Source organism: Pleurodeles waltl, chromosome 1_2 (assembly GCF_031143425.1).
Source record: "Pleurodeles waltl isolate 20211129_DDA chromosome 1_2, aPleWal1.hap1.20221129, whole genome shotgun sequence".
Classification (NCBI taxonomy): Eukaryota; Metazoa; Chordata; class Amphibia; order Caudata; family Salamandridae; genus Pleurodeles; species Pleurodeles waltl.
This window is the reverse complement of record NC_090437.1, coordinates 781,146,179-781,171,396: the sequence shown is the minus strand read 5'-3', so window position 1 is coordinate 781,171,396 and position 25,218 is coordinate 781,146,179. Positions and strand designations below refer to the sequence as shown.

The 25,218-nt window shown below is 46.7% G+C and overlaps 1 protein-coding gene across 1 annotated transcript in view; it reads right to left on the bottom strand.

Annotated features, from left to right (window-relative positions):
* CPE (carboxypeptidase E) overlaps positions 1 to 25,218 on the bottom strand; it is a 292,738-nt gene that overhangs the window by 89,928 nt on the left and 177,592 nt on the right. The window contains exon 6 of the mRNA XM_069243945.1: positions 3,074 to 3,213. Within this exon, the coding sequence (XP_069100046.1) occupies positions 3,074 to 3,213 (140 nt within the window). The remainder of the gene's footprint in view (positions 1 to 3,073; positions 3,214 to 25,218) is intronic.

The window sequence follows — 25,218 nt, the reverse complement described above, 5'->3', positions numbered from 1 at the left end:
CTGGGCATTGAGGTGATTTCATCAGATTGACAAGGATAAAGTGTATTTCGACACAGGGGCCTGCATTTCGGAAATGCACAAAGAAATGTATGTTTTCTAGTTTGTTATGGGGCAGGAGTTTTGGGACATTCTAATATCTCCTTCCCCCAGGATGAGGAAACCAAGTTCTGCAGAAGAATTTTAGGATTGTCCTAAAGGGCCCCACCACCATTTTGCCTATCATGAAGATGAATGTCTAAGGTATTTGGACTATGCAATAAAACAGCTATAACTTCTGATACAGTTTTTTAAACAACTTTTCCACTGTCCTCCAGCCTCCATTATCTTTCTCCGTTAGCATGGGAAATATAATTAAAGGCCTCACATGAAGTGCTGAATGAAGAAGACTACGGATCTGATTTAGAGTTTAGAGGATGGGTTACTCAGTCACAAATGTGATGGATATTCCGTCTGTCGTATTATGATTCCCATAGGATACAATGGGATCGTAAAGCGGCGGACAGGATATCCGTCATGTTTTTAATGGAGTAACCCCCTCTGCCAAACTCTAAATCAGGCCCTAGAGCATGCACATAAGTTGTTGCGGATCCGAGGGTATAACAGCTATTTTAAAGAGAAATCAGCCTGTCTAGTGAATTCTATGTCCATGGTGGCCTATTACACACCTTCAATGGCGGAAATTGTAGCCAGCTGCCTCTCTTCCAACCATGCAGTTTTGCATGTGAAAGCAAGCTTACACAGAAACAAGACATTTGCAAACTTTATGCCAATTTGACATGAACCTACATTGGTTTTGCACCGGACTGGAAAGGGCCAACTACCTGGCCACACCTTTGAGATTCAGGAAGCAAAGGCACACTACTACTAATGTCACTCAAGTTAAAAACAAAACAATTGAGAACACATCCTTTACCACAGCAGCAAGTACTCTATAGAACTCTCTGTCAATCTATGTGAGACAACAACTGCTGTATTCCTCTTATGAAGGGGCTTAAAACTATCCTCTTCAAAACACTTACATCTAGAACTGCACATTTGCACACAGTGCTGAATCGACACAGTCCGCTTGTCCTGTCACACCTATTAACTATCCATGCCCCATACTTTTTACCTTCAACATAACATTCCTACCTCAGCCCGATCCCCTCACCAAAATATTGCTTCTCTTACATGTTTAGTTCATTGTATGGTTTGTTACAATTGTAAAGCACATTAATGCAGTGAGGTGCATTTGTGTTATATAAAACTATCAAATAAATAAATAAATGGAAACCATTAGAGATCACGCACAATGGTTTAGGTTTATGTTCACTGTTTCTATGTAAACATAAAAGACATGAATGTTACCCAAGAGAAAGGGGGTGAGCCTAAAATGAGGTAGAAGCTCATGACATACACATTAATCTTCAATGTAGTGTGATTGGTTGGTTCAGTAAATATCTTTGAGCATAATGATAATTATCTAGACCTCTCAGATGGCTTTGATTAAAGATTAATTGGAGGTGCCAAATTAAACACACTCAAGACTGAAAAACTCCCCAGCAATCTAGGACGTACTATGTTGTCTAACAGTATGGTTCCAAACTGTTCAGGGAAGCAAGAAGGTAGATTAGAACATCGGAATGTTGGGGGGGCTCCATTGCAGACAATCGAGTGCTTCGGGCTTTTAAACAATGGTAAAAGCCCAGAGCGTCAACATTCCAATGTTCTCTTTGTTCACAGCATAAGCTGTGAACAAAGCCTCACGGAGCCTGAGGGGATTTTAATCCCCTCGGGCTTCATGAGGAATTTGCTTTATTTGATTGAACATTCTGCCCTCTAGTGGCAGAATGTTCTAATAGCCTTAGAACCCACCGTAGCGGGCTCTACCGGCCATTAAAGGCACTTTCCCTTGTTAAAGGCCCTCGCCTTCAGCTTTGGCCTTTAACGCGGGGGCGGGCCTTTAATGGCCGGTAGAGCCCGCTACAGCGGGTTCTATGGCTATTTTAGAACATTGGAATTTTGGGAGCTCTGTCGAAAACAATGAAGTGCTCCTGACTTCTAATGGCTGGTAGAAGCCTGGAGCTCCACCTTTCCAGGGTTGACGTTCACAGCTGTTGCTGTGAACAAAGGCCTCACGGACCCTGAGGGGATTTCAGTCCCTTCAGACTCCGTGAGGCTTTTGTTTTATTTAGTAGAACATTCTGCCCTCTAGTAGTAGAATGTTCGAATAACCTTACAGCCCTCTGTAGCTGGGCTATACCGGCATTAAAGTCCTGCTCCCAGGGCCAGACTGGGAACCCAAAGCAGCCCTGTCAATGTTTTTGGACCAGGCCCAAGAGCGGGGTGGGGGGGGGGCATCACTGGAGGGGTTGAGCGGGGGAAGCACTGCCTGGTCCTGGGAGGCTGGAAACGTTTGCTTGCTGCTTTTCTTACTGGGGGCCAATATTGCAGCACTGCTCCATATCCGCCCCCCAGTAACAAAACTGGTCCCCACCCTTCCAGCCTCCCAGGAAAACGCATGATGTCCGTTACAGCTTGTTAAAGGCCTGAGTCTACGCTGGAGAGGGCCTATAATTACTGGTATAGCCAGCTACAGCAGGCTATAAGGCTATATTAGATGCCATTACGGTAGGAGTTGTGCGTAAAAAACAAAAAAAAGTTACAATATTGAAGCAGTTGTAATTGTGTCTAAGTGGACGGTCTGCAACATTTTGTTGCAGTAACAATGCATAAAGCACAAAGTCAATACCTACAAATATATAGTATGCAGGATATATAAAAACTTTAATAGTATCAGGTAAACAGACTTTGGAGAATAATGCATTAGGGTGGTAGTCAATGTAGCATGCTATGAAACAATCTAAAAGAACATGTGCCGAATTTAGTACTGGTGCTAGTATGCAAAACATGCACTTTGATTAAGACAGAATTGCAACTATCAGGTCAGACTCTGTGATTTTAGGATCAGTTACTTGAAGACATGAAAGCCTTCATATAGCATAGTATTTTATTCCAACAACACAGTTTCAGAAGTACAGTTAATGGTGTACATTTTACAAATCTAAAACAACTGTGTACATTTTTATCTTACCTGCTCCAAGTAATTGATAAGTGAGTTTTTATTGTCATCCCAGTAGCTTTTAAGGGCTTCTTCCGGAGGAAATTTCTCACAACTAAGTTCCACAGTTATCTCAAAACAGTTACTGCTGAGGTAGTTGAAATCTTGCATGCCTAATGTGTTAATAAAAGACACAATGACAGTATGTATGAATTGTTGTTGTCCATTAGCCAAATGAAAAATCTTCTTTTAACAGGTGTCATGAGAAATCTATTAAATAATAGCAGGTCACCTTTAGAGATATTTAATTGTATTTTTTTTATGTATGTGTTTATTGTATTCTTATTTATGTAAGCATACATTTGGGGTAAAAATAAGAAACTTGCTTGCTAAATGATGTGTTTTTCTGGAACAATTTAGGTGGAAAATTACAAGAAGTGCACCAAGTGCACCTGTTGATTTTTTTTTAGTCTTAAAGCGCTGCCATTTTTTGTCCCGTTGAAATGCATGGTAGTGAATTCCTAGATTTGAGGGGACAACAAAAGAACATGTAGAAAGAATGATGGCAGCTTTCAGTCACAATATAAAGCATTTGTTTGTGGTATCATACTAATTTGATTTAAACCTGTGAAAAATGTTGATTTTCTGATAGGATTTGATGAACCATGTTTGAGAGGAAATAGTTGACTCCTTCTCATTAAAATTTTGGAAGGTGCTTCAGAAGCTAAAATGAGGACACATTTTCTATAACGTCACAAATATCTTCCTCAGCCATGTGAGAAAAAATTACATGCTGAGTAAAAAATTTACTTGCAACAGCCTTTCAGCTGATTCCTCTGTGTTCTAACACAGCTTCACTTCAGGGTCCTAAAGAACTACTAGAGTGCTAATTTGCATCAATATTCATGATAAAGTGAGTCACCCCAAAATGTCATGTTGCTGGAATCAGAGCACTAGAATTAAGGACATAGCAGTAAATGGACAGAATGAATGGTTTAATTGTGCCATACAAATTATGGTTAGTGTTCTAACTAAAATTATAGCTAAAATGTGGACACATTTTCTATTAATTCCCAAATATCTTTCTAATCAGTATCAGAAAAAAGCCTGATATGTTGAATGCAACATGCATTTCCAACACAAGCAGCAGTTTATCATTTGACTTTCCTGTATTCTACTGTAACTTCGCAACAGAGCTCTAATGAACAGCTAGAGTGCTACCATTCAGTATTCAAGACAAAAGCAAGGCACTACTGAACACCATTTTGTTTGAACAGAGTGTGAGTTTAAAGCTTTTCCTGTGAAGCAGACTTATGTAAATGAGAATTGAGATGTTAAGTCAGGTATAAAACCAACTGTTTAAAATGAATGCATGAGAATTAAAGGGTTTACTCATGTGAGACATAATATGTCTTTTAACGAGCAAAAAAAAAGCTAAAGAGAGAGATTGTGAAAGAGAAAGAGAGTCAAGCAACCCCTTTCCACATATTCTCTCTCAGACTGCCCATCTTCTATGTAGCTTAATACCTCCTAATTTTAAAAAGCTGACATTTTGGTAGACATTGGAGTTTGTTTTCTTAATCTTCCATTTAAATGTATGGGTGTAGATTTTTTAGAGGTGCAGGAAGTTGTTTACAGATGTGTGCTCCAATGAACAGTGAGACCATTCGAAGGAGTTCCTTTTGAGACATTTTATTTTGTGCTTTTAGTGTTTCCCAACCACTTCCTCTAGGCAGTAGTTGTATCTACCTGCATCAATGTGCATTGGTTTCAAAGTGATGTTTATTTTAAATTAAATGAAACGATATGATAAAGCACATCTAAAAATATTTGTTGTCTTTAAAAATGGTGTTCTGTTTACCGTATAAACAACTACATAAAAAGTTAATTAAACATTGAAAAATAAATAACATTGCAAATCAGACAGAAAAATGGGGCCAGTATTTTAAAAAGATAGTAAAAACATTGCTTATCTGAGCAGTTTTCACAGAATCAGGACAAAGTTTTTTGGTTTTTTTTCCCTTTTTTTAAAGCTTTATTTAATAGAAGTATTTGCATGAATAATAACAAGCCACAAGAGTATCTTAGCCATCTGACATTCTACATCTGTTGGATACATAGATGATCAGATCAATAAAGGAGAATGCTTGAGGAGGAGAGGCCAGATGGATTGAGGAAAGATAATGAGAGAGGTAAATTTAATATCAACTAAGGGGGAGTTGAACGTCCAAAAGGAAATTATGTGTGGCACTGTGGGACTGATGACATGGGTTTCGATATGAAAAAGTTAACCTGGTGAGCCTGTAGTAAGGTCAACCGGGAGAAGGGTGAGATGGTGCAAGGGTATTTGAGTCAGAGCAGGTCTGAGTAGTCTCAAAGTGGCTACCTTATATCTTTGGGCCAAGAGGTTATCAGCTGTAAGGAGGCGTACAGTTCACTACGGAATAAGACATAACTTGGAACCAAGCAGTTATAGTAAGAAGTGTACTACTACTGCAATAGAGCATCACCAGCCATTTAGCCAAAAGTAGCATAATGGTTGCATGTCTCCTCAGGCCCATGGGCAGTGGTTTGCTGTATCCAGTAGGGCCATCATAGGGTCTGAATATAGCAGATATTCAAGTATAAGAGATAATGTGACAAAGATTCCCTCCAAATATGTTTTAATCTTCTCACAGTTGCATGTAAGATGTGCAAAGTCTGCCTGTGCTGTTCCGCATTTTTTTTTTGTGTTGCATTTTTTTTTTATTGTTATTAGTCAGAATCAACAATATCATACATAGAACAGTCATATGAGACATTAGTACTTCGCACATCATACAGTCCAGCAGAACAGTGCAGGATATTTCAAGCTTAAAAGAAAAGAAAGTCACTTTGACATAAAACAGTATCCAAAATTATCAGAGTACAACAGGTACATGTCCATATCACTAAACTGCAACTAAAATAAAATAGACAAAGAAAATGATCATAGTACAAGATGCCTCCTCTGTCCTTACCTAAACCCCTTCAATGAGCATAGGCATAGGAGGTCCTAGAAAATTGAACATGCCATCATTAGCTGTCTCTCCTCCAAATTTCACGAAACACCCCTATCCCTAGCCTAGGGTGAATATGAGAGGGCGGGGAGTAGAGAGCATGAGGGTGTCTCATGTGAATGATCAGGTCAGTTTAGGGAGCAACCCTGTAAGCCCTCCAGTCGGTAGACATGAGCTGGTGGTAGGAAGGTATAGTCCGGACAACCAATCGAGATGGAGGATATTCGTACCTAAGAGAGGGGGAGGGAGGGGTGCAGGAGAGGACATAAAGGGGGAGTGGACAGAAAAGGGATAGCATATTGCATATAGCATAGCATGGAGGAGAGTATGATGCTTATGGGTAATAGCATGGATTAGGTCTCAGTGTAGCAAGGGGCGTGTCTGAAGAGAGAAGAGTGTAAACAGAATGGGGGTACGGATAAACAGGAGTATTTCTATGGGGTATAAGTGATTATGAAAACAGAGTTAATAGAGTCAAAAGTGGAAGTGAGTAGAAAGGGAAGAACGAAAATGAGCGTGAAGGTAGGGAGATAAATGATGGTAGTGTAGATGTAGGTGGTAGTGGTAGTGACTGAGGGGGGATGATTAGGGAGAATGGAAGGTGGGGTGTAGTGGGCACAGTTAGGGAGGGTAAGCAGGAGTAGTGTGAGTAGGGGACGTAATGGAGAAGACGAAGAAGTGGAGGAAGGAGGGGGGAACTTGGGAGGAAGGGGGCAGCTTGCTCTTGAAGGAATCAAGATGAGAGCAGGCGGGAACGTATATCTGTGCTCATCTGGAACTGGAGCGAAGCGGAAGTGAGTGTTAGCATGCTGGAACGTGAGTATGTGATTCCCGGGTACGCGTGTCCCCATTTGGTCATTGCGAATCGCAGCACCTGCGGTGGATACTCAGCCCACTGGCCCTAACAGAAAAGGGGTCCAAGTTTGTAGGAACAAGTCCGTTTTATCTTGTAAACCGTATATGAGTCGTTCATGAGAGGCGGCTTGATACATTCCAGTAATCCATTCCCCATGGGAGGGGGCAGTTTCTGCGCGCCAGTGTCTAAGGATACAAACTTTGGCTGTGGCCAGTGCTGTGTGTAATAAACGGTGTTACAGCCGGGAAAGGTCGCCTAGGCCTCCAGTATCATGCAGTAGTAAAAGAGCGGGTGGGAGAAGTTGGCAAGGGGAGCATTTCTCTAAGGGTGCCCCCGACTGATCGCCAGAAAGGTTGAATGATTGGGCAGTCATGTAAGATATGTAGCAAATCACAGCGGTTGTGGGGGCATCTCCAGCAGGAGACATGAGACAGCAATCCTGCAGCACGCACTTTCTAGTGGGTCAAATACCACTCGTGTAATGTCTTGAAAAGTCTACATTTCAGACGGGCTTCCCGAGCTCCGCGATCTCTGGCCTCAATTAATTCTGCCCAGCCCTCCATTTCGTATTCAATCTGTAGACGTGCCTGCTTATTTTTGAGGGAAATAAGGAGAGGGAGGGAAAAAAGTTGCTGGTTCATCAGTGCCTGCAGACCTGATAAAGCTTCCCGTATATGACCCCAGGTCTCCAGATAGTGGAGTATCGGGGATTGGGGGAGTCACCCAGGGAGGCTCCCCAGGCGCCTCACCAGACAGTGCCTGAGCTATATAAAATGCCATGAATGATGTGCCGGCATATTGAATTCCTCTCTGAGTTCCGCAAACGACTTCAATCTGCCCCCTATCAGAAGCTGGTCCAATCTCATGAGACCTTTCCAACACCACTCATCACACAGAATAGTCTTTCCCCTTTCAGGAAGCTTCTGTTGCCCCATATTGGTGCCCTGTCATGTATCTGGGGGTCCACATTCATTACGCAGTGTGCCTGCCGCCATGCATTTTGCGTGGCTCTAATCATAGGATTGGTGGAATTGTGCAGTGACGTTCCTGCATTATAGAGCACATGGATTCCTGAGGGGGAGCGCGAAAGTAGCCGTTCCACCTCAAGCCAAAGTGGTGGATCCCTCCCTCCTGGGAGTAGAAAGACCAACTGCGAGGAATGCAATGCCAGGGTATAGTGTTCCACTGAGGGGAGACCCAGACCCCCACATTCGCGCCTGGCAAGCAACGCGACTCTAGGTAACCGCGGACGCATGGACCCCCAGACAAAGGCCCGAATGCAACAATCTATCTCTCGAAGAAGAGACAAGGGTATTCACAAAGGAAGCATGCCCAGGACGTATAGAAATTGCGGTAAAGTCACCATACGTACTGCCTGCACCCTGCCCCACATAGAGAGGCCTAGGTGTGCCCACTTTTCAAAGTCTTGTTTCATACTGGCTAGCAGTGGATCCAGGTTGTCAGCCACCATTCTTTCCAGACCCCTGTTGATATCAATGTCCAGGTAATGAAGACGTGTCTGTTTCCATTTGATGGAGAATCCCTGAACTGACGCACCTACTGTTACTGTGGATAGCGGTAACGCCTCACTCTTATCCCAATTGATCCGATAGCCTGTTCAAATTCTGATAGGATGGTTCTGAGAGCCGGTAGGGTTTTGGTCAGGTCAGTAAGGGTAAGTAAGTTATCATCAGCTTCGAGATATATGGTGGAACAGCCTCAGGGGACCGATATTCCGGAAATGAGACTGGACCTGCAAATTGTTTCCGCTAGGGGATCGAAGGCCAACAGAAATAATAATGGGGATAGAGGGCAGCCCTGACGGGTCCCCCTGTTAACACGGAAGGTGTCTGATAGAAACCTGCCACAGTTGATCTGAGCCGTCAGGGAGTCATACAGCAAACACACCTTATTAATAAAGCTAGTCCACAAACCGAACCATTTCAGTATTTTGAAAAGGTACCACCACTCTATTCGATCAAACGCCTTTTCGGCATCTAATGAGAGGGCAAGGGCTTCCTCACGTGAGTCCCGGGCCGTCCAGATGGCATGTAATAGTGTACGCAAGTGGTTCCTCGAAGAACGTCCAGGTACGAAACCAACTTGGGTGTGATGAACTAGGGATGGAATGACCTTCTTTTAGGTGGGATGCCAAGCTCCCTGCCAAGATCTTGACATCTCCATTGAGGAGGGATATGGGACGGTAACTACCGCAAAGAAGAGGATCCTTACCTGGCTTGGGCAAGACTATGATGGAGGCTTTGTTGGAGTGGGGGTGTAAAGATCCTTTCTGGTCAGCCCCATGGAATACCTCATACAAGGCATCTACTGTATCCGCCCCTGTCCATTTGTAGAATTCCGTTGGATACCCATCCTGCCGGGCGCTTTATGGTACGGGAGATTAACTATCGCTTGCTGTATTTCTTCCTTGCTGATGTCACCCTCCAAAAGAGCTCTGCCCTCCGCCGAGAGACATGGTATGCTCGCCTTCTCAAGAAAGACGGCCAATCGGTCTGTGTCCTCAGTTATTTCCCGGGTGTAGAGGGTTTGATAAAAACGACCAAACTCATCTGCTGTTGCCTGAGGATGCGTAATAAGCGTGCCGTTGGCACTTTGTAAGGCCGGTATGGCTAATGCTGCCCCCTGTGACGGAGTGGGGCGGCAAGCAGGCAGCCTGCTTTCTCTCCGTGCTCACAGTGGCAACCTCTCAGTCGCTGTAAGGTGTATTCCGCACAAGATGTATAAAGGAAATTGAGCTCCATTTTGGCTCGTTCTAGGCGGCGGCAGGTGGATAGAGAGGGGGTTAGGGTGTATTCACAAGTGGTCTGAGCTATGCAATCTTCCAATTCCGTCTGTTGGTAGCGTCGTTGGGCATTGGAGATGGCTGCATCGCTCATGAGCTGGTCTCTAATTGTTGCATTTGCCACCCCCCACAGTAACGGAGGCGAAGAGACCGGACCTTTATTGTCCTGGAGGTATGTGGCGACGTGGAATCTGAGCTGTTCCTTTCCCCTCGGGGTGCGGTATCTGGAGGTTTGGAGATGCCAAAGTTTACGACTGATTGAGGCCAGCCCAGTTCCAGGGCCAGTAGTACCGGGGAGTAATCTGACAGTGCGGCCGGTAGGATGTCAGACATTCTAATCGTCTGCAATAGCCGATGAGAGACAAGGAAGTAATCTAGTCTAGATTGAGTCCCATGGACTGCAGAAACAAAGGTGTATTCTCGGTCAGATGGATGGGAAAGACGCCAGTGGTCTAGCAGGCCATGGTCCGATAAGACATCTCCTAGGAGGGCCCGATCGGCATTATTGCCCGCGTCAAGACCCCCTGATCTATCCAGAATGGCGTCCTGTACCAGGTTCCAGTCCCCACCCAGGAGGTATTGGGAGGCGCCGATCTCTGTTAGTAGGCAGTTAAGAGAGAGAAAAAAGGGCGTTTGGAGTCCATGGGAGCATAGATAGTGCCAACACAAACTGTGGAAGAGCCCAGGACAAGCTTGGCGAGGAAATAACACCCTTCCGGGTCACACCATGTCTTAAGAAGCCCGAACTGCAGTGACCGACTAAGGAGTATCGAAACTCCACATTTCCACCCTGAGCCCTGCGCTTCACTATGCACGGACGGTGCTCTGCTGAAAAGCACTTTGCCTACCCAGTCTCTGCAGAGTTTCTCAGATTCCGATGGGGAGAGGTGTGTTTCCTGCAATACAGCGATGTCAGTTCTATTAGACCTAAGATAAGATAGGACTTTTTGTCGCTTGATGTAATGCGTCATGCCATGTACGTTCCAAGAGAGGACCGTCAGTGGGGTCACCGATCCCGTCATTGGGCTCAGTTGAGTCTGCATCGAGGAGAAGCGGGGGAGCTCTTGTGCGTTGATACAACTAGTGGGGGGGTAGAGTAGGGGCAGCAAAGCTCCAAGCTGTTATGTACTAAAGGAGAACAGATGGGTGGGGGGGGAGCTGTAGGGGGAACCCTCGGTCAAGAAGTAGGAGAGGATCGAAAAAGCAGAGAAGATGGAAAGAATAGAGGGAGGGATAGAGAAAGAGAGAGAGAGAAATAACGTTCATGTGAGAGGTAGGGAGATACGTGCAGCCGTATATGAGTAGAAGGGGAGAGAGAAAGAGGTGGACTAAGAAGATGGAAAGGGAGGGATGAGAAGCTAAAACTACAGTAAGCGAGGCAATACCTCGCCACTGGGAGCTCTATTACACTGTGGGTTGGAACCTGTAAGATACGCGCACCGTGTGGGCCCCGGGGGAGGTGGGAGGGGGAGGAATAAAGATGTATGTAACCCAGTCGAACCACCCAGAAGCACCCGCCCACATTTTAACGCCAGGTGGTACATAAGGGAATGAAAAATTAAAAATATAGAGCACGTGGCAGGAGAGGTGTAATAAAGAGGATGAAACTGAGATTTCAGGATGTAGGTTCTTTAATAGGAGTATCTTATCCACGGCAGAGGAGACGACACAGGACATCCAGCTCTCCAACAGCTCCCTCAGAACCTCAATCTCCAACACTCTAATCTGATGTCAAACATGACATCAGTACTAGAGATGAGGTCCCTCACATTCTATTATTAACATTCTACCACAACAGGATGCGGCCTGGAGTATTACCGGAGTAGGATGGGGAAGGAGACCACAACCCGGCCGACAACCAAGACAGGTGACCGTATAGCAAAGCCTATCGAAGCAGGGAGACAGGGTGGGTACCATACTATACCATAGCCAGGCTGACGCCACCAGCTTGACATCTCTGGGGCATTACGGGGATGTCCGCAGGAGGCCCTGACAAGAATACTAAGGAAGCGGGTCGGGGGCCCCACAACCACGGGTGGAGAAGTGCACGAACAGCACAGCAGAGGGAGCGCCATAAAGGAACAGGGTAAGCCAGGGAGAGATCGGATTAGAGGTAGGGACCTCACTGCACATGCCATAAGAGCATCTCTCCAGAACGCAAGCGAAGGAGGGTGGATGGGGGGGAGGAAGGCAAACCCCACAGGTGTCCGATGTGGGCAGGATGTCAGAGTTTACCTTGAGGCTAAGTCCAGTGACAGTCTACAGTGGGTGCGAACCTACAGGGTAGATGGAAAAAGTGGCACGAGGGGAGAGGGCACTGCAGAAGATACTGAGGGCGTCTGTGGGCCAGATCACGTCCCGCAGCTAGGGATAGGGCACGAGGTGTGGGCAGGATGAGTTGTACAGTACAAATAGTGCTATTGACGAGCAAACAAACCTGGATAAATTGCAACTTGAAACAGAGGTGAATAGACTAGGATAAATCTATTAATCATGTTTTATGTTCGGCGTTCCCAACCATGAGGAGATCCCCAGTACGATAGAGTGCTTCTAGAGAAGCTGACAATGAGACAAGCCCATGAATGGGTATGAGTAACACTAGCAACAACACAAAAACAGGGGTACAGCGCTGTCCCCACCCCTGCCCTCCCCCATAGAGGGAAAGACAATAATAGAAATAGGCTAGGATAACACTTAGCTGTCCAATTCGGGGTTGTCTGTCGTCGGTTGCATGGTAGAAAGTCCTCTGAGTGTTATCGAGTTCAGCCTTACAGGATGTTCCTCTAGTGCTGGCTTTAAAGGAGATCCGGATTTGTCCCTGCCTTGGTCCTGAGTGTGGGCAATCACCGCTTGGAGCGCATGATCCCTGCCCTCCTGCAATTTAGGAGAGCGGTCATAGACTCTGCCCCTCTTCTGCGTGGCAGAACGATGATGCTGGGACACAGAGGGAGAAGCAGAGGAAGGATCTCCACGTGAGAGGGTGTCAGGATCTGGGTGTGTTGTGGCATAGTCCATAGGGTGTTGAGCGAGGCCATCCAGGAAGGAGCTAAGGTCCATGGGTTCCGTGAAGTTTCTGGATTTTCCATTGTATGTTATCCACATACGAGCAGGCTCGAAAAGACCAAATTTAACGTTGAGGTTCCTGAGTTGCAGTTGGAGGGCTAAGAACGCCTTCTCTTCTCATTTGTTATCTTGGAAAAGTCCGCTGCCACCGTGATCTCGTAACCCTCCAGGGAGTACGGGCCTTGAGATCTGGCTGTGGAAATAACCTAGCGAGCCTGATCGTGACGCAGAAAGCATGCGATAATGGGAAGGGGTCGTCCAGAGGTCGCTTTATGCATAGGGCCAATCCTGTGTGCTCTTTGGAACTCCAATGGTGGTGAAAAATCCAGGCCAGTAAGTGCAGGTAGAAGGTTTTTGAGAAAAGTTTTGATGTCAGAGCTTTCTTTGTGTTTTGGAATGCCCAAAAAAGTGAACATTGTCTCTGCGGCTGCTGTCCTCCAAATCTGTGACATTTGCGCGTAGAAGCCGCAGCTCAGTGTCCTGGTCCGGCAGCGCCGCAACATGACCCTCCACAGTCATGAGGCATTGGTCCAGGTCAGTGACTGTCTCTCAAAAACCGGCTATACCAGCCCGTATGGAGGTGGAGGGCACAGACAGATCCCATATCTTTAAGTCCATTGCCTCCAGGCGATGCCCCACTGCTGTAATCTCCTGTAAAATGTCAGCTGGCAAGGCCGTGGGACAAGGAGGGGCTGCCAGTGCCGCCATTACTTTCGGTTACGCAATGGCCGTGGAGAAAAGTAGTTTACGGGAGTGCTTGCCTGAAGATTTCCCATTTGGCATTACCCCGGAGGGGGGGGTGAGGGTTCCTGGAGGGATTGCCGAATGTATTCATGCCTGCGGGACCTCGTTTCTGCAGTGAGGGAAATGATGTCTACGTTGCAACCGTCAGGGTCCCTAGAACTATAACCTCCGTGAGAGTTCAGCAAGGCAAACTAGACCCCAAGAGAGATGTTACTTGCGGTGATGGGGTCTCACGGCTGCTAGGGTAGTCCAAAACAAAAGACTGAGCTCTCCCCAGTGGCATCCATCAACCCGGGGTGGAGGCAGACCCCCCTCGGAGATCTCCAGGAATCAGCTTGTGCTATCTCTGGACCCGGGTGAATGTTCCATGCCTGGACTGGGGTGAGAAGGAAGAGGTCGAAAGGGTGGCGTCATCAACGACGAGAGGAGCGGACAATGAGAGCCTCGGGGGGAATGCCCCCCTGGAGCCCTGGTCACAGCTCCAAAGCAGCCAGTCAGCTGGACCCCCTACCCTCCACGATACCTCGCCGAGGATATCTGACGCTTCTCTGTGGCAAGCTCCCTCTTGCCAGGTCCTGTGGGTCCAGCGTCTGCTCCGGCTTGGGGTGCACGGAGCAATCGGGTGCAGTTTCCACCAGCTCTCTTCCCGAACTCTCAGACCTCCCAAGAAGCAGGGGGGAGCTCTGCTCTCAGGTGGCCAAGGTCCTTCAAGCTTGGAAAGGCCCCAGGGCAACGTGCGCTATCCTTTGTGGTCCCTCTCCACCGTACGTCTCCCTCAGGGCGCCTGCGAGGCCTCCAACAATGCCTTGGTGCGCCCCAGTAGTACGGGGCATCGACCCTCCTGCCTTCCAAAAGCAGGGGGGGTGATCTCCTCTCGCCACACTCGTCCAAGACGCCCAGGTTCCAGAATTGGGATCAAATCCCAGGTCTTCCCGCACAACCAGGGAGAAACTCTCCCGGCTGCCCGGTTCACCCTCGGGGGCCCTCCTCCCTTGAGGGAAATAGAGGCAGCGGCTCAACGTACCGCATTAGGCCTCAGCAGGCTGTGGCATCCCGGCGGCCAGTCCAGCTGCCGCCCGTACAAAGGCCATCGATTGTTAACCTGACGCCATGCGTGTGCTCCAGGGCAGCAGGGGGGGCTCCTGATGTTTGATGGTAACCCCTCCGTGGCCACCGATCCGACCCGGCGCACAGAGCTCCCTGCTCAGGAGGCCATTTGCATCAGCTGCCAAACCACGCCCCCAGGACAAAGTTTCAAGGACTAGTTTCTTATAGGAACTCATACCAGGAAAGATGAGAAATATTTCAAGTAAATATTGAACATTCTGCACAGAAAACAATGAATCTAAAGCTAGTCTAAGAAATTGGGATACTGGTTTGTGGGTGGGTGGGGCGAAACCCTTCTCAAGCAGCAACCACAATTCTTCTCAGGATGAAGTCACACCCAAAACCTATTCAAGCAGAAACCACAATACTTGTCAGGATGAAGTCAAAAGCAAATGCCTGTGCTTAACCCCCAGGTAGTTTGGCACAGAGCAGTCAAGCTTAACTAAAAGGCGATGTGTAAAGGAATTGTTCAACTATTCAAACAGAACACAGTGAAACACACCACAAAAGAATCATGCACAAGTTTATAAAACTAGAGTCAGTCTTAAGACTGAAAACAGGACCAAAACAACAAAAAATCCAATCAGTATAAGTGAAGATATTCAATTCTGAAGATTTTAGCACAAATAGCACTGAAAGGCATAAAGTGCCAACTGTGGATATCTAGGCATGCTGAACTGGGACCAAGTCACAAGTTCAGGCCCACTGCAATGGAGCATGGGCCGACTACAGGGACCCACTTAGGCCTGCTGAACAAAGTACCTCAAATCCTGGTTAGGGGAGCATTGCAAGGATCCGTGTCAAAGATGTGTTGGTTCTGAGATGCGGCTGCAGTGTGAGGTCCTGTGTCATTGCCAACGATCCCTTCGATGAGGGCTTGCAACGCGAAGTCCAGTGTCTACGATGTGTGGCACATTTGAGGTGATGCATTGGTTCTGGAGAACTGTGAGGGTGTGATGCAGAGTTCGGGGTCACCGTATAGGCTGCCGTGAAGGGATGCGAGGGCCTGCACTGAGGATGCTCCGTGCAGGGGTGGTTCCGATGCAGAGATGGGCTGTGGTGCCGTGTGGGTCTTTGTGATGGTTGTGATCCACTCAGCAGGAGTGATGCATCAGCTCTGCTTGGGGCTGTGCAGCGCAACAGAGAATATGCTTTTGTTCTGCTGGATCCACAGAGACTACCAGAGCACCGTATGGCCATTTCCAAGGGTCCAGGACTGGGGTGGAACCACTTGGCAGAGTAGACTTACAGATGGCAGCCTCCAGGTGTAGGTGCAAGGTTGTTGGAAGCCTGTTGTGTCCCTCAGGCGTCAAATCGGAAAGCAGCCACCTTGCCCTTGGAGTCACTCTGGGGTTCTGGGTTCAAGAGAGGCAAGTTGAGTCATTCTCACCCAGCAAGAGAGCAGCAGGCAGCAGGTCAACACAGCAAGGCAGCAGCCCAGCAATTCAGTAGTCCAACAGGACAGCAGTCAAGCAGAGTGGCAGTCCTCCAGCAGCACAGCAGTCCTTCTTCCTGGCAGAGTATCCACAGGTCCAGAAGTATACTGAAGAGCTGGTATCGAAGGTCCAGTGTTTATACCTAGATGTGACTTTGAAGTGGCGAAGAAGCTTGTAGAGGTTTCCCTTTGAAGTCTCCAGGCAACCTGCATTCCCCATACCAGACTAACTATAGGGAGTATACAGCCCTTTGTTTGAAGGAAAAACACAGCCTATTCAGGTGTAAGTGGAGCTGTGCCCAGCTCCTCTCTCCCATTCCTGCAAGTGATGCCCATGCAGAGACACCTAAGCTCACAAATGTGTGTGTTGCTGTTTAGGAGGAATACATTAAGCCCAACTGTCAACTACACCAAGTGATGTTACCGAGGGACAGACTACAGACACTAAATGGCTAGGGCAGGAAAATGTCAACTTTCTAAAAGCGGCATGTTCAAAATTATAATTTAGAATCTGACTTCCCCTTAAGTTAGGATTTTTTCATTACAATTCAAAAGACACCAAACATGCTCCCATTAGGAAGTTACAACTTATTAAATGTAATAAGGTAACTCCAACGTTAATCTATGGAACAGGTAGTTCTTCAAGTACCCTGCCCTCAGGGCTGACGAGAGCCAACCCCAAGGGTGACTTCTATGTATTAAAATGGGAGGCTTAGGGGGGTACCCCATGGGTGCCCTTGGGGAAGTGCTGTCGTCCTGTGTTCAGTGGCAGACTGCTCACTCCGGACTTGCTACTCTATTATCGGGTGGCCCATCTTCTTGTCCTAAATGACTGGTGGTTCACAGGATTTGAGGTCTCAGTTTATGCGTCGGAGGGCTGTGTCATGGGAAGAGCTAACCTATCTCACCTCCTGTATGGAGGCACAGTCCAGGTGAGGCTGCTTTCTTCCACCTGGGTCATGTTGATGGCATGGATTCACATGTTCAAAATCAGGGGGCAAGACTCCTACACATGACAGCCCTTAGTGGCTTCTCTGCATGGGATACCATTGGAATCTGGGAAAGAGCCACTGCAATGTGGACTAGCCTAGCCTTTACCACACATGCGTTACACAGCATGCGTCATTATAACAAATAGCCTTTACGACGCATACCATTACAACAATAGTATTGGTATGCATGGTAAGGGCTATGCATGGTAATGATGGTGAAGGCTATTGGAATCATTAGAGGAAACGGAAAGATCATTCTGTTTCCTCAGAACGAACTATGACACACCTTAGGAGTGAGGTAAGGGGATTGGGTCTGAGGGTGGGGGGGCTACTGTTTTAGGGAGGGGGCAGGGGTTAGGATTTAGGACAGGGGAGACGGTTTTTGGGCTTAAGGTGGGGAGATTGGGCTTGGGGTTAAGGGTACTGTTTTAGGGAGGGGCGAGAGCTAGGTTTTAGGGTGGGGATCGTTTTTCGGGATTAGGGCAGGAAGATGATTTTAGGGTTTAGGGCAGAGGTCGGTTTTTGGGATTAGGGAGGGGTTGGACAAATTTAGGGTTCAGGACGAGGGAGGGGCATTTTTTAGAATGACTGGGGAGGTGGGGAGTCGCACTAGGACCTTTACCATGCATATGCCTTTAAAACACACGGTTTTACCACATAATTTGTTGTAAAGACATGTGTGGTAAGGGATATGTGTAGTAATGACATTCTCATTGTAACGCACTCGCGGTAACAACGTGCGTTGCAATGGAATGCGTGGATCCAACATACAACCTTGGAATCTCCACACTAGGAGACGTACTGCAAGAGCTTATGCATCAAAGGGCTGGGTCATGGAACAAGCTAACCGAACTCTTCTCCTGTGCGGAGGCGCCGTCCCGCTATGGCTGCCTTCTTCCACCCGGGTCGTGCCGTTGGAATAGACGAACACACTCAAAATCATAAAGTGGGGCTTCCAAACTCAAGTTGGAGGCCCCAATATGGAAAGGGACCAGACTCCTACAGGTGACAGCCCTAGGTGGCTTCTTCGCTTGGGACACCTATGGAATATCCACACTAGGAGACATCCTGTAAAAGGGGTCACTGAAATCCTTTTTGGATTTGCAAAACAAATATAACCTCCATCGATCCCGATTCTTCAGATACCTCCAACCCTGGCATGCACTTCAGCTCTGCTTGACTCAAGGGGAGGATATCCATGTACACTCCCCCTTGGAGGCTAAGCTGCCCCTGACTAACATTAAGGAACATAAACTGTCAGATTTTTACCGCTTGCCAGATTGTGGGTCGGGGTGCAGGAGGCATGGAAATCTGACCTGGGTGTCTAGGTGATGAAGACTGGAATGAGGCCCTGGTGGCCTGCAAGAAGCGACAATAGCCTCACAGTTCAGACCAAGGGAGTTCAAATTGTTACATAGAATATATCTCACATGACTGTGCGGGATGTGACTGATTCCCTTGGGTCGTTGCTTGAGATGCTGCTACCAGGAGGGAGATATACTATACACATTTTAGCAATCTCCTGTCCTCGCCGCCTACTAAAAAATACATCCTGGACACTCAAGGAAGATACTGGGATAGCCTGTCTCCAAGGAACCAAAACTGATACTCCGACATGTTGTGGAGGGTCTAGAGGAAGATTACTGTGGCTGGGACTAGTGGTAGCAAAAAGAGATATTGCTCAAAAATGGAAATCAGAATCCACCCCACAAATCACCAAGTGTGCCAAGTGCATGGTCCATTGAATGGCCCTGGAGACACCAATATACCAGGTGCGTGGGTGCCCTAAAAAACACCCCAAGATTTGGCAGGGCTGGGCTGGTTTTCGTTGCATTACACTAGAACCTTGCCCCGTTCCACCGTGGACCTCACACAATGTCTCCACATCACAAGGGGGAGGGGACAGAATGCCAGGCTTACTTGACTATTAGCCTCTAGAAGGGGATAGGGAGCAGAGTCTCTGTCTTGTGCACCTTCATTGTAACTTTTGATGCCACTGTGATATCTTCCTGTCTGTGGATTGAACAGTGGCAACTGTATGTTAAGTAGGTTTACAGAGTTGCCATGAAAATCAATAAAAGGTTTTACAAAAAAAAGAAAAGGGGAGGTTTAGGCCTGGCAAAAGGTTTATTTTGTCAGGTCCAAATTGCAGTGCAAAACTGCACACACAGGCTGCAATGGTAGGCCTAAGAAATGTTTAAAAGGCTACTAAGTGGGTGTCACAATCAACGGTGTAGGCCCAATAGTAGCAATCAATTGAAAGGCCCTGGGCACATATAGTGCTGCATTACTAGGGACTTACAAGTACATTAAATATGTCAATTGAGGATAAGCTAATGTTACTATGTTTTCATGAGTGAGGACATGCACTTTAGCACTGCTTAGCAGTGGTAAAGTGTGCAGAGTCCTACGGCCAGCAAAAACGAGATCAGCAAAAAGTGGAGGAGGAAGGCAAAAAGTATGGGGAAGACCACCCTAAGGATGAGAGATCTAACAGCTGTCTACTCCACCAGCAAGTCTCCCAGTGATTTAGGTAAACAATCTAGTTGTTTCATAGAACTCTGTGATGTTCACAGGCAGCAATTATGCAAAGGCGGCATAGTTGAATCTGCATTGAAGCTTGTTTCTGGAACTATATATGAATGTCATAGGTAGTTATTGACCAGCTCCTATCGAACAGCTAGGACCAATCAGAATGCAGGATTTTTGGTAGTGAGTCTGCAACTTTTAAATACTGCGGAAAGGCCTGGATGTGCCCTCTTTTCCTACCAACATTTACTCTTACATTTTTAAAATAAAGTAAATAGTATTGTGATGCTCTTTTTCTAGGCCTATCTAAGTACGGCTCCATAAAGGGCATGCATACTTACAAAAAGGGAACAGGGCAGGCCTGAAAATGGTACAGAGGAATTGGATGCTGGAGGTGCTCAACAGAGCAGTATCACTTCATAAACAGAAATCTGCTACCGTGGCTCTGCTCCATTCCGTACATCTTTGTGCAACTCACATAGTAACTGTTCACAAATCCAGAAATGCCTTTGTCATTAACATATGTACAACTTTTACATCCTTTTCCCACTTCCTCTAGCACGATTTTGTAATGATTAAAATGATAAATTACATTGGTCCATTTGCTTGAGTCTGAAAATAACCAAATCCAACGCAGAGTACAAGCCTGAAAACATATCATACCTGTAGGAGAAATTCACTATATTTTTTTTAAATCATTATTTATCCTTTTTCTTATGAACAAATAATACAATGCCAATACAACAAACATACATACTCAGCTCAGCTTGTCCATCATAGTTAAGGTGGTGTACATTGTTAGTTCAGCATCATAAAAACATCATCCAGATAGTCAGTGAAAGGAAGGGGACTGATCAAGAGGAGGGAACATAAGCAGAGTGTGCACATTTTCCCCGAGTTCCCCTTGCACCTGACAGTTAATTTCTTCCTCCCCTTTCTACTCAACCCTTTCACACACTTTGATCTTTCACTCTTTGATAAACTATCCACCTGAGTGTTCACTGTTACACTGGGGTCCTTTGGAACATCTAACAGTCGGATAATCATCTCCCCTCAAAGCATCAGATCCCACACTACAGTCATCCACTCATACCTGCTGTATGTGGCACCCCTCTGCCATCACCGGTTCATGCCTATTGGCGCTTTAAGAGAGTAGGCCAAGAGGGGCCGGCAAGAGCCAATAGATGGCAACCAGGGTCCTGGTCCAGGTATGCCAATCTATTTCTGATTTTGAATCCATTTTTGGCCTATGTACCTGTTAGACCTGTTAGACCTGTCAGCCTTTGGATGGTCTTCCCCTAATCCTGTTTTCCTCACCCCTCCTACCTCTCCTACTTTTGCTGATCTTGTTTTTGTTGGCCTTAAGACTCTGTACACTTTACCACTGCTAACCAGTGCTAAAGTGTCTGTGCTCCTGCCTTAAAACATGGTGGAATTGGCTTATACCTAATTGGCACATTTAATTTACTTACAGGTCCCTAGTAGAGTGGTACCACATGTACCCAGGACCTGCAAATTAAATTATTAGTTAGCCTGCAGCATCGACTGTGCCACCCATTTAAGCAGCCTTATAAACAAGTCTCAGGCTTACAGTTGCAGCCTGTGTGTGCAGTTGTAAACTGCAATATTAACCTGGTAAGGTAAACTTCTTGCCAGGCTCAAACCTTCCTTTTCATTACATATACACCATCCCTTAGTAGGCCCTACACAGCCCAGAGGGCAGGGTGCAGTGTATTTAAAAGGTTGGACATGTACAAGTTTTACATGTCTTGGTAGTGAAAAACTCCTAAATCTGTTTTCACTACTTCAAGGCGTACCTCTCCCATGGAACAACATTGGAGTTAGCTTATTACATTTAATAAATGGTAGCTTCCAAATTGGAGCAGGTGGACAGCTTGAGCTTGGTGTCTAAAGGGTTGTAATTAAAAGCCCTCTTTAATGGCAAAGTTGGATATTTAATCACAATTCTGAAAATTCCACTTTTAGAAAGATGGCATTTTCTTGCCCTAACCATTTGGTATCTGCTGTCTGTATCCTGGGTCACATGTGTATACTCCCAGACAGTGAAATAAACAGAAGCTTGGTGTTGGCAGGATGGGCCGCTCTGAGTTAATGAAGTGGAGGAGCTGTCACCTACCACATTTGCACATGACAAAACATTTGCCTGAGTACTCTCACAAAGGGGGTTGACATTAAGCTATTGTGACCCTAGACAATCTGGGGTTAGGACAGGGAGGCAGGCAGGAGATTCCAAGCACCTCTGGGGGGTGCAGTCCTCTGTAAGCTTCTCCCACTTCAAAGTGAGCACTAGATACAAATATTGGACCTCGTACACCAACTCTTCAGTATACTTTTAGACCTGTGGATCCTGCAAGGAAGAAGGACTGCTGTGCTACTAAAAGGACTGCCACTCTGCTTGACTGCTGCTCTGAAGGACTGCTGCCTTACTGTGCTGACCTGTTGCCTTGTTACCTGGATGAGAAGGACTTGACCTACAACTATGAAGCCAGGGCCCCAGAGTGACTCCAAAGGCTAGTTTGCTGGCCTCCTGATCAGAAACCTCAGGGATACAATAGGCTTCCCACAACTTTGAACCCAGCACCTGAACTCTTTTTGTGAGTCTGACCTTGCCAAGTGGTGCCACCCTTCTCCTGGACTCTTGGAGGTGGGCCTGAAGATACTCTCCTGGAACATCTGTGGGCTCAGCAGAATTGATGCATCTCCTCTGCTGCATGGAGCAAGCCCGAGCAGAACCGACGCAGAGCTGATGCATGGTCTTTCTCAGCATAAGGACTTTGCATCGGCCTCACATCCTCATCAGAACTGCCACTGAGCAATTAATTCTCTATACAGGCCTTCGCATTGCAAGTCTGTTAAGAAGGCAGCCTCGATGATGACAGAGGACTCCCCATCGCAAGCCCTGCAGCTTCTTAGGCACTAGCCCCTTCGTTGATGGCCTCCTCAATGACAATGCAGGACCTTGCATCACAGCCTCATAGCTCAACGGAACGGATGCTGTGTGGTGCATCTCCGACCTGGATCTCGCATTGCCTCAGCTGTGCGACGCATCCTCGGCGCTGGACTCAGCAACTCTTCGCAACCAGGGTTTAAGGTACTCCTGTTCAGCAGACTTAACTAGGTCCCTGTAGTCAGCCAACACTCCATCACCATCAGCCTGAACTTGTGACTTTGTCCCGGTCTAGTTCAACCAGAAATCCACAGTTGGCACTTTGTGCTTCTGATGCTATTTTCACTTAAATCTTTAAATTGCATTTCTCTGGCTCTACTGATTGGAGTTTTCTGAATTGGGTCTTAAATTGTTTATTAAAATTCACTCTTTTTTCTAAATCTGTGTGGGATTTTTCTTGTGTTGTGTTTTCACTTTATTACTGCTTGAAATGCTGCATACATACTTTACATATTGCCTCAAAGTTATGTCTGACTTCTCTGTGCCAGGCTATCAGAGAGTTGAGCACAGGTTCATTTGGGATCTGCTTGTGACTTCACACTCACAAGGATGGGTACTCCTCTCCTACAATCCTCTCCGTTGTACCCTCCATTTCTTCCAAGTGGTTCCTCAGGGCATCCTTGTGCTGCATATTGGAATAATCCAGCAATATAATATAGCTGCATATCAGGGAGTTCCAACTCTCCTTGTTCCTATCCATTTTCAGGGGTTCTCCTTGCCTCATCAACCTCTGGGGAAGCTGGGAGCTAGTGTGTGGTTGTGTACAAGGGAGTAGCCAGAAATAAAAATAGCCCCCACTTTGAACTAAAGCGCTGATGCCTCCAAGCAAGCTAAGCAAGTGAGCCAAACCCTCCCTAGAACAGCTTCCTTGTCCCTTCCATCCATGCATCTGTCCATTAATTATTTCACCCTTGCATCCACCTACTGATGTCCATTATGTCATCCAGTCATTCTTTCATCCAGTCATTCTTTCATCCATCATCCCCATTCCATCTAGTCATTCATCCACCTAATTTGCCATCATCCATCCATCCATAGATACACACTGCAATCCATCCATTCTGCGATCCATTCATCCATCCACTATACCATCCATTCATCCACTACACCATCTGCCACCTATCAATAGATCCACTTTGCCATTCATCCACCCATTCTCCAATCCATCCATCTACTCTGCTATCCATCCATCCATCCATCCATCCATTAACTCTGCGATCCATCCATCTAGGTACTCTACCATCCATCCACCCCTACAGTTTGGCATCCATCCATCTATCCATCCACTCTGCCATCCATCCATCCACTCTGCCATCCATCCATTTTGCCATCCATAAACCCATCCACTCTGCCATTCATCCATGTGTCCATCCGTCCACTGCCATTCATCATCAATCCATCACCTTTGCCATCCATCCATTCATCTACTCTGCCATCCGTCTATCCACTCTGCCATCCATCCCCCCATCCCCCCATCCTCTCTGCCATCTATTCATCCATCCATTCATCCACTCTGCCATTCATCCATCCACTCTGCCATTCATCCAACCATCCATTCTGCCATCCAATTACCCATCCACTCTGCCATCCATCCATCATGCTCATGATCTACATGGCCCCGCACACCCCAATCGTCAGAAACTACGGATTGAACATCGTCTCCTCTCCCGATGACACCCAGTTGATCATCTACCTGACCAAAAACACCACAACTGCCAAGAAAAATTTCCAAGACGGGATGGAAGCAGTAGTCACCTGGATAAAGGAGAGCTACCTTAAGCTAACCTCTGACAAGACCAAGATCCTCATCCTGGGAACCTCCTCCTCAGCCTAGGATGACTCCTGGTGGCCCTCAACACTTGGCAATCGCCCCACTCCTACAAACAACGCACACAACCTCTGCGTAGTCCTTGACTCAGCTCTCACCATAACAAGACAGGTCTACTCCGTCGCCTCCACCTGTTTCCACACCCTCCGACTCCTCCGAAAGATCTTCAGATGGATCCCAAGCGACTGCCACAAGACTATGACACATGCCCTGATCACAAGCAGACTTGACTACAACAACACATTCTATGACAGAACCACCAAGATGAACCTGAACAAGCTACAGCAAATCCAGAACACCTCTGCCAGACTCATTCTGAACATCCCTCGCTAAGAACACCTCACAGGACACCTGAGAGATTTCCACTGGCTCCCCGTTGAGAAAAGGATCAACTTCAAGCTCCTCCTACACGCTTACAGGACCCTCCACAACCTTGGAACCCACTGCCTCAACAACTGCATCACCTTTCACTCCTCTACCATGCTTCTCTGCTCCTTCCAGCAGTCGCTTGCCTCTTTACCCCGCATAAAGAAGTCCTCAGCTGGAGGAAAATCTTTTACCTACCTTGCTGCAAAATGTTGGAACACCTTGCCTCTCCACCTCAGGCAATTGCTACCTCAATTCAGGAAGGACCTTAAGACCTGGCTCTTCGACTAAATCTTGAGGATTTACCCCACAGTGCCTTGAGACCCTAAGGGTGAGCTGCACACTCTAAAAATATTGATTGGTTGAGTGATCCATCCAATCTGCCATTCATCAGTCCACCCTGCTATCCACCCATACATGTATCCACTCTGCCATGTATCAATCCAATC